Here is a 10,026-nt window from a genome sequence, read left to right as displayed (position 1 = left end):
ACAATGTAAGTGATTTTCTTTCTGCTAAGCAAATATTTGCAATATATTTTGGGAGATCAAGCATTCAAAGTGAAAAAGCAGGATACCTGTCAGGGACATGGGAAGCACAGAAAGGACACCTTTAATTGGAAGAACATGGGGTTGCTTTAGTGTCTTGGATCTACAAGGAAGCCAACATAGGCTCCTACCCCTGTTTTCATTGAGCTCTAAGGCTTTAGGCATCTCAACAAATCCAGAAAACTCTTCCAAAACTCTTTACTTCAACAGCTTCAATAGTTATTCTTGCAAAAGCCAAGGCACTGTGGAACAGAGACAATACCCATGACTTCAGCAAATGAACAAGGTCCTAATATGGGGCTTTCTTAGAGGGTGGTTTATTTAATAAATGCCTGAAGTAACTAACAATGCCCAGTTCTGGAGAGCATGTCCCCAGCTGGACGACTGCTTGCAGCTGGTATCATCATTTCCAGATCATTCCTTTGGCTTGAATAAAAGTTTCAAAGACAGTATGTGGCTTAAACTAGTTGGCTCAGAAGTAGCAGCAGATCAGTGCTACTACTAAGTGTCTAAATTCCATATGTGAATTTCTTCCTGTGCTGTGGTACTGACAGGAGGCCCAATTTATATGCATGTAGTTTAGAAACAGTGAGAATACTGGAAATAAGGTCATATTTTGTATAAACATTTATTTCAATAGTTTAAAGAACAAGCCATTCAAAACATCTGGAAATCACAGGAACATGAGTCATATAATAGCAGTATCTTAAATATGCATTAGTAATACAAAGTCATCTTTCACTCTGATAAAAGTTACAACTTCATTTTTCTAAAAAAATATTTAAGCCATGAAATATATGTAGGTAATACATATATATACAGCACCTAATTTTCTTTCTTCTTTCCTGTAAAGCCCGAGACTCTAGAGGCTTGCGTGATGGAAACAACGTGCTACACCTTGAAGGCTGGATTGGCTTGGATTGTATATGCATAACTAGGCAAATAATTTACATACATCATGGCTATATGTGCGTGTAAGTGACAGATCAGGGTTTTGAACACCATGTTCACATACATTCCCACAGCTGCTCATCTATTCACAACAACTGATGTAGTTATAAATCATTAGGTCTGGAGTTACTTCTAGAATGCCCCTAACCATATTCTAACTAAAGACCTACTTTCATTATAACCCCTCTGCCCATCAGTGTGCTGTTATGCTTCTAGTGGTGATCAGGTAAAATGTATTTGTCCTTATTATGTGTGGATTGATAAATAATTGTGCCTTTGATAATCTACAACTGTTTTATCCTCATCTCTAAGGCAAGCATTTCCCTTTCTATTTCATAGGGAAGGTCAGCATTAACTTGCACTTCAAAGTATTGTTTGATTTCTTCTACCTCCTTTTCCCAGAACTCTTTGGAGATATCAAACAGTTCGGTCAAGTTGACATCTTCTAAGCCCTTCAAGTTCAAAGCAGTATCAGCAGGGATGTAACCGATGGCAGTTGGCTTGGCAGAGGCTTTCCCTTCAATTCTGTTGAACATCCACTCCAGCACACGGGAATTCTCTCCATAGCCAGGCCACAGGAATTTCCCTTGGCTGTCTTTCCGGAACCAGTTAACATGAAAGATCCTTGGTAGTTTTGCAGCTGGACGATGTGCCATGCTGAGCCAGTGGGCCAAGTATTTGCCAAAGTTGTAGCCAAAGAAAGGTCTCATGGCAAATGGATCGTGCATAATAATTTTGCCTGTTCAAAACACAAATGGAGAATGGAAGGTAATAAATAGCACATTTATTCTAAAGCACATCGATTCACATCCTCCCAGGATTTAGTACCCTTTACTACCCTTCTATATCTGAACCAGAGAGCTTTAAGAAACAATACACACATTATCCTTGATATGCAAAAAAAAAGCATAAATTAAATTAATTTCTGTAATCAGTGGAAATTAAATTTCTTAAATCTCAGGTCAAGCAGCTTAAATGAAGATCCTCAAGAGCTGGCTTTCATCATTCATGTATTTATGTTGAGCTCTAGCAGAAGAGAAAATTTATTTATCCCAGACTGCAACAAAACCTCCATATCAAGGCTTCTGGCAAGCCCATGCCTGCAGCCTGTTCTCTATGCTTGCCACTTAGGGGATTATTTTGCTTAATTTGACTTTTACAGAGAATTTGGCTTTTAATTCCAGTACAAATATTTTCTATTGTGAAAATGCACAGGTTGCAAAATTATCTGCCAAGACTGAAATGTGAAAGAGGGGGGGGGGGGGACAGAGCAGGTACTCTAGAGAGAGGATTGCTCTTAATACGGGTGGGCAGATTAAATGTTGATTTACCTTTGTGCTCAGCAGCTGCTGTTGCTTCAGATCTCATAGCTGCTCCTATAAATACTCCATGTTGCCAGTTAAAGGCCTCATATACGAGAGGCACACCTGTAAAGAACAAAATCACTTCAGTAATTAGAGGTCCAGAAACATTTTTATAACAGGTTTTGCTGAGACACTGCTGAATGCACTTTACTGTATTCCACTTTAATGTATAATGTATTCTATTTTTTCCTCTTTTTTTTTTAATCAGGTCATTTTCTGCCCTCTTACAGCAAAGATGTTTATATGAATGTTTCAAAACTGGTTGCTGATTACTGAACACATCCACGTTTAGTTGCTCAGTAGGGCTTATCTGGGGCCTCAGAATCCCCAGCAGATTTTACTAGACTAGAACCTGGTCCTGTGGGTAGATTAGACTCCGACCTAGCATTACTTCTATTTCTTTTCCAACTTTAGGTGACCTTTAACAGACCAATTTATTTTGCTTCCTTTTCTGTAAAGTGTCTACAACTGGTTCATTTCTCTAACCATTTCCTATGTGAACTAGCTCAACTGCAAGCAGATTGAGACAAGTATAGCAATTTGCTATGTGTATTACCCAGGTTAGTGGATCCTGATCTCTCTCTCCAGCCCTTTATCATTACCTGTTTTGCGTTGACATCTAACAATTCAGGTATTGAAATAGCAATGGCTGTGTGTCAAAGGCTAACTGGAGAAGTTAGACTAACATGGTTAGTTCCTTGCTTTTGCAGCTGTGAAAGCAAAACCTGTGCCTGTGCCCAGCTGTGTTTCAACCCTTCTGTGGTCAGCACTTCAGCCTTTATGTGGCTGCTGCACCTCTTACCAGCAGGTCTGCGGCCTCCAAATATTATCCCTTCAATGGGCACACCTTCAGGTGATTCCCATGCAGGGTCCACAATGGGGCACTGGCTGGCTGGAGTGCAGAATCGTGAGTTGGGATGAGCACAAGGTTCCCCTGTAAAGAATACAATAAGAAGGCCATAATTGCAGAATTAACTTGAATTCAGAAGAGAAAACCAAGAGAGACTGTGGAATGGGCCAGGTTACCATTATCTGGGGTCCAATCCTTGTTCTTCCATGAAGTCAATGTTATTCCTGGTGGTAATGGTTCATCAATGCCTTCCCAATAGACACCTCCATCACTGGTTTCAGCTACATTGGTAAAGATGGTGTTCTTGAATATGGTTTTAATAGCATTGGGATTTGTTTTGACTGAGGTTCCAGGGGCGACACCGAAAAAGCCGTTTTCTGGATTGATTGCCCTTAAGTTGCCTGAAAGTTAAATGACAAAATGTCAGTAACTCAAAATGGTTTAATTCTATCCAAGATTTTGTAGCATGTGTTTCTGCACTTAAAAGCAACCCATACTGGACTATAAAACAATCCATACGTTGTTCATCCATACATAAAACAATCTCCATACCTTGTTCATCAAATTTCATCCAGGCAATATCATCACCCACACACTCAATTTTCCATCCTGGCAGGCTTGGGTTCATCATAGCCAAGTTAGTTTTTCCACATGCACTGGGAAATGCTGCCGCAAAATACTTCTTTTCACCTTCTGGATTGGTAATGCCCAGGATCTATTGAAAAATTTATGCAATTGTTAAACATGGTCTTTTTTTTTTTTTTCCACTTTTCATTTTGAAGATTGTCTCCCAGCAAGTGGTAATGGCAAGATATTTAGTAATGCAAATTTGTTCCTACAGAAGCAGCACCATGTATTATAGTTGACAAATAACTTAAACTGTATGTTATTAATCAAAAAAGTCTACCCTTGTGCTTTAGCACATCTGTAATTTCTTGTATTTTTAATACAAGAATGTCAATACGTGTACATAATTCCAACGTATTTCTATTTTGCTGGTTAAAGATACATAGACTGTATACAGCTGTGTTTCTCAGCTGAGACAGAAGAAAACTAGGCAATATTTTTTTGGCTGCATGACTGGACTGAAGTGAAAACACTTCATGGATGATACTTCTACAATCTTTATAGAGTCCATAGAACTTTTTTCTGAGACTGTTCTCTTATGTGCTTTGAAATCTTTGTTTTAGTGGCATTTTATGGTAGTATAATGTTTAAATGACAGCAGAAAGTAAAGGAGGGATACACAGCAGAACTCATTTAGGAAATCTAATATTTGCAGATTTCTGAGTGCACAGACCTCTTTATAATAAGAAAGGCCATTTTCAAAACTTGCATTATCTTCAGGTGTTAGACTTGCAGGGGCAATGTGGGTGCACAGTGGTGATATTTAAGCCCTGCTCAAGTACATGGGTCTGCCTACAAGAAGCCACTGTCAGAATTCCCAGATCTTTTTGGTTTCTGGTTTCACAGATACTATTTTTATATGTTTGGTACTTAACCTTGAAGCAGTTTACTATTTCTCATACACCTGCCATGTGATAAATTCCTATCTAATGTCACAGAACTACCTACATAAGCCTAATTTTATTGATAGCAAGATACAATGTATTTATGTTGAGCTAATTTAGGGTTTAATGGCTGTTCAAACACATGATTTAATAGCTCTTACCAGCATGTGCTCAGCTAGCCAGCCCTCCTCCTTGGCAATTCTGCTGGCAATTCTGAGAGCAAAGCATTTTTTCCCCAGTAAGGAGTTTCCTCCATAACCACTGCCAAACGAAATGATTTCTCTGCGATCAGGGAGATGAGCAATCAGCGTTAACTCCGGGTTGCATGGCCAGTTGTTGATTAATGGTTCTGCAGAACAGAATGTTGTGCTCATGAATGCAGCCATTTCCATGCTGGATCACACTAGTGCTTCATCAGCATCAAGCCTCTTGACAGCAATCCATACATACCAGATGCTTCAAAGGAAATCCCCTCTAAGTACTAGGAATAATAATCTCCTTTCCATGAAACCCTCATTGAGCTTTGATTCCTTTGCGTTCTGAACCTATTGCTGTAACACAAGCCACCCTGGTCTTCTATGGCAAGTGCCTCCCATGTGCTGAGAACACACAATCGGCTCTAAACATGTCCCTGGAATTTCCAGGTGTGACAGTTTTTAGTGTCTCTTACCTTTTAGTGGCAGAGGACATCCAACCGAGTGAAGGCACTTTACAAACTCCCCATTGTTCAGGGCTTTCAAAACATCTGTTCCCATCCGTGTCATGATCCTCATGCTGGCCACTACATATGGTGAATCTGTCAGCTCGATCCCAATCTTGGACAAAGGAGACCCAACAGGCCCCATGCTGAAGGGGATGACATACATCGTACGTCCTGGAAAACAGGGAGTGGCAAGATGTGGCAAAGAGCAAAGCAAGGAACTTTGGAAATAATTTCTATTAATGTGGAGGTTGTTTCTCACTCCTTTAAAAGCTGTTTGTCTTGTGGGTGTTTCTGGTGATGTTTAAAGAGCTGTAGCTTTCTGTTTGTCTAATTCTGTAGCAATAAGTTTTATCTCAAATGCTGAAAGCAGCTGTTCAAATTATCTAGCTGGTGGTAAATGTGGGTGGAGGCCAAGTTCTCTGTTGGTAAATCACTCAACCTGTAATTATTGCTGAACATGGGGGTCCTCCATTCTTGCTTTGCTTCTTCCTATCTGCAGCTTAGTACCTGTGGGACGTGCTGAAAAAATTCACAATTTTCCTACCTTATTTTGCTCCTCTTTATGGAGAAAAGAATGCTGGAAAGAGACAGAGCACTGTCCTTGCACAGCCTTTTGGATCTATGGTAAAGATCTGGATGCAACCCACAAAGTGACTAATACGAGGGGGTATGAACCTAAACTTTCAGCTGAAATCTTTCTTTACTGCTTCCTTTAATGATTATAGTAACTAGTAGTTAGTAGTGTCTCTGTAATCCTAAAAGTCCCATTTCAACAATCATCCTTTTCTTGCCCACCTTGCATGCAGCCTGGGAACCTGGTGTTGAAGGCTTTCTCAAAGTCTTCTTCAGACATCCAGCGGCCCAGCTGGCTAGTTCCAGTTTTAGGGATTGGAGTGGTATCTCTCTGCTCTTGAGTGATGATGACAGTTTTGCTCTCAATTCTTGCCACATCTCTTGGATCAGTGAGAGCCAACCAGCTGCATTTCATCAAAAATCAGGAAATTAGACTTTAATTATATACGTATATATTACTTTTTACCCTTCTGTGGGACTGGTTTAGTATAAGAAGGTACAATTCTTTATAAGGCTAAAACTACAGTGACAGAACCAGTGTAACAGACAGTCTCAAAAATCAGATACATTCTCTCATACAAATTGTTTCAAGACTTCCCAGTTTAAATAACAAATTATATGGCCTAGGAAATTCTGGTTACATGTTAATATTCCTTTGCCTCTTATCTCAGTCTTATTCTCTGTTGCTAACTTCCAGGGAAAAGTTAATTTCATTTAATTCTCATTCTCATCAGTGTGAAGCTGTTTTGCATGGGGACCACAAAATGATGCCTCAAGTGAAGTGGATGCCAAGCAAGTACTTTTAAGTGTTGTTTTAAGTGCCTGTGGGATCAGAATCCAGCCTAGTAGATTTACATAGCCCTTTAAGTAAGAGGCATCACAAAAGAAATACTGAGTATAAGCATGATCATAAAGTGTAGGAGTTTGTTAAAGGGGATTCTTTTTCCCCTTTAAAGAATTTTTGCCATCTATTTACAATAGAGAAGATTGTTTTACATTTTCACCTCTGTGCATAGACATCTTCCACGAGCATAAAAATGTTCTAGTTGGGCTGTCATAACCATCATCACTACAGCTAAGCATATAATTAACAATGAATAATTTATCTGGTGAATCTTGCCCTTTTCTCTCCCAAATAGTCTGCAAACAGATTGCCAAATTCCTGCACTTAGTTATTCAAAAGTCTTTGCAGATTTCTCCCATGAAGATCTCTTGGTTGGCACGTAATTCCTAAGTATGTACTTGTTGTTAATATTCCCCTTTCACGTTGGGTTAGTTCAGAGAGATGATGAAATATTTGAAAAAAGTATTTGCTGAATATATTACAGTCAAAGCTCATCGGCACGATATGAATAATGCCTGTACTGAATAATATTTGAACACCCACAGAGCTATTTGAATGCCACAAGAAAGTATTTGATGAATAAACTAATTGACTAAAATAGCAGAATTCTTCAAAAGATGCATTTGCTAAATAATATTTAACTATTGCTAATGATTAGTTACATAAGTCTCATGACATTATTTCGGTTCCCTGATGTAGCTAATCAATAGAGACAATGTAGAGTTGATAGTCCAATGAATAATATGCTTTATGTTAGTTTTTAGAGGGAGAAGTTTGCCTTTCCTGAGTGTTTCAGCTATGTAAGCTACAGTGCCAAAACGTTCATGGAAAGCAAATATTGAAGGGTTATAAGCAGTGTTAAAAGTAAACAGGATAGAAAATGCATATTGCAATTCTGAGATGATACTTGACTTCCTTTAGGCTACTCACCAGTTCTCGTACTTGCTCAGCTTCTTGATCATGCCTTGTTCTACCATGATGTCCAGAATTTTTTTGTTTTCTTCTTCTGAGCCATCACAGATATGAATGCTCTCAGGCTGGCACAGCTTGGCATTGCTTTCAATGAAATCCCTTGCTTCTGGGGGCAGGCTCTCCAAATCCCCCTGGACAACTCTGGGCATGACGTTTACCTCTGCTTTCAACTGTGGGGGCATTACTGAACCTGTAGTTGATCTTGCTGGTGGCTTTGAAACACTGATCACAATCTAAAATCAAATATATTGGGTGTGTTAGCATACCATGGCAGTCTAACCAGTGCCAATAAGACTTCCTAGCAATGTAACAATGTACAAAGTAGAATATGCAATAGACTTGATCACGTATTCTGCTTTAAAATCAAGACAGAGAATTTGGATCACTGGTAATTTCAAGCTGAAAAAAAAAATAGAAGCTGTTCTACTTACTGCCTTTTTTAAGATTGAGTTGAATGTTAGAGAAGATTTAGCTGACCCTTTCAGTTGATTCCGTTCCACTTGCTTCGGCGCACTCTTGCAATCCCTGTTTTCCAAGGAGGTATCCTCCTTCCTTAAATACCTATTTCGTAGTAGTGTCCATCCCACTAGTGAGGTGAGGGAGGCTTGTCCTTTACGTCACCACTGGATGTGTCTTGGGACAGTGCCACTGACACTGTCATCATGCAGAGTTGTCAACAAAGCAGCCCTGTGCAGGTAATCATTTAGCAGGTTTCATTAATGAATGCTGAATGCGGTGTTTCTTAGCCCCCGGGTTTGCTGGTTTGAAGCAGTTACAAAATTTAGCAGTTTAACCAAACTTTGATCCAGTTTGGCTTTGAAACCAAAAGTGTCACAACTTCTCAGTGTGTGGAAAAGGTTGATTGCAACGGGTATCTGGAACTGGGAACACAGAGGTCACCCAGGCAAAGCACAGTTGGCGCATTTTGTAGGCAGATGCTCGCTAGTTGGCTGTGAAGTGGAGGCTCGTCCAAGGTCTGTTTACTCACCTTGGGAACATTGCCTGCTTCAGGGATAAAGTTCAACAGTAAGCACTGACAGGCTTCAATAACCACTACATATGCCTGCGTGGAGGCCTTATTTTTGTCCATGCAATTCTAAAAAAACAAGCAATATAAGTCTAAATGTTGTGTTTCCTTCACTAAGGGAGAGAAAGTTTTTGCTTATGGCTTGCTTTAGGCTCTTACATACTGAATGATTGTTTTCTATTGCTATAAGCTCAGAGGAGGCAGATCAGCAACTGTCTCAGTAATTGATCCACACCTTCAAATGTTATGTTTTATTTTACTGGGAGTCCTATGGGGGTAATGAAATATTAACCCATCTTTAATTTAGTTCTTAAAGGTGCAAAACAGCTCAGGAATGTGGCTGCACACTTTGTTGTATGTGTGAAGTGTACTGTATGCATATGTGCATACACAGACATGTATACGTAACTGTTGTGGCAGTATACAATACCAATAGCCACTACTACCCCTCTAATTCTGAGGGTTAGAGAGTAAGGTCAAGATATTTTGAGGTCTCACCTCTAGCTGTTCCTGCCTGCCTGTCTTTCGGTTCTCTACCTTCTCCTGCTCCATTTTAGACCATCATGCCCATAAAGAAAGGCTGATCTTCTTGTCCATTTGTCCATGCAGTCTGGGTGTGTGAAGAATGAAGTAGTTCAGATAAAGTAGAAATAACCCTGCTTCCGTTTCATCTCACTCTGCTTACACCCAGGCCCAGCAAAGCTCTTGAGCCTGGATGAAGTGGTGCTTTCATGCCAACCTGATGTTTTTATATTAATGGGGCTTTCACCAATGCGTGTAAAATATTATCAATGACAGCTTGTAGAACAGGAAATATGGGAATCCTAGGTAAGTTTCAGGGAGTTTTTTTAAAGCAACGGAATTGATGTATCTTATATAAAGGATATTCAGTAATTCACCACCCTCTCAGATCTGTGAACTCAATGAGATGTTTCCAGCAAGGCTTCTGCTGAGGCAACCAGCAGCGACTTGCAAGCCCTGAAAAGCCACGTCTGGCAAAGCAGCACCATCAGGATTGCAGCTCTCCTTCTTGCCTTGCAAGTCTAAAGCATTGTAGAGCTGAATCCACACTGCAGGAACATTGGGACTGAATCCTCCACCTTTCCAGCAAAGGTTTTTATTATGTTTTGTAAATGTAAGGGGAAGAAACAGTCCTTGATGCACTGCAAGGCCA

At 39.8% G+C, this 10,026-nt stretch overlaps 1 protein-coding gene across 1 annotated transcript; it reads right to left on the bottom strand.

The window, feature by feature from the left end:
• Positions 1-661: 661 nt before the first annotated feature.
• On the bottom strand, positions 662-8,414 carry PCK1 (phosphoenolpyruvate carboxykinase 1). Its single transcript, XM_061441257.1, has 10 exons — positions 8,257-8,414; positions 7,784-8,058; positions 6,232-6,413; positions 5,404-5,607; positions 4,895-5,082; positions 3,775-3,937; positions 3,399-3,623; positions 3,175-3,306; positions 2,340-2,435; positions 662-1,747 (listed from the first exon to the last, which is right to left on the bottom strand). Exons 2-10 carry the CDS (start codon positions 8,005-8,007, stop codon positions 1,293-1,295), a joined length of 1,869 nt encoding a protein of 622 aa, XP_061297241.1. The 5' UTR covers positions 8,008-8,058; positions 8,257-8,414; the 3' UTR covers positions 662-1,292.
• Between the last annotated feature and the right edge of the window lie 1,612 nt (positions 8,415-10,026).

Source organism: Pezoporus flaviventris, unplaced genomic scaffold (assembly GCF_033815535.1).
Source record: "Pezoporus flaviventris isolate CSIRO_AGI_PZ_B2104156 unplaced genomic scaffold, CSIRO_AGI_Pfla_v1 ptg000213l, whole genome shotgun sequence".
Classification (NCBI taxonomy): domain Eukaryota; kingdom Metazoa; phylum Chordata; class Aves; order Psittaciformes; family Psittacidae; genus Pezoporus; species Pezoporus flaviventris.
The sequence above is the reverse complement of the archived record's forward strand: the minus strand, read 5'-3'. Positions and strand labels throughout refer to the sequence as shown.

Excerpts from the sequence above, each read along its gene's own strand:
- PCK1 (XM_061441257.1), bottom strand. The coding sequence starts at position 8,007 with ATGCCCCCACAGTTGAAAGCAGAGGTAAACGTCATGCCCAGAGTTGTC. Across the intron at positions 5,083-5,403 it reads ATGTCCTCTGCCACTAAAAG|AACCATTAATCAACAACTGG; the intron begins GTAAGAGACACT and ends TCTGTTCTGCAG. Across the intron at positions 2,436-3,174 it reads TGGAGGCCGCAGACCTGCTG|GTGTGCCTCTCGTATATGAG; the intron begins GTAAGAGGTGCA and ends TGTTCTTTACAG.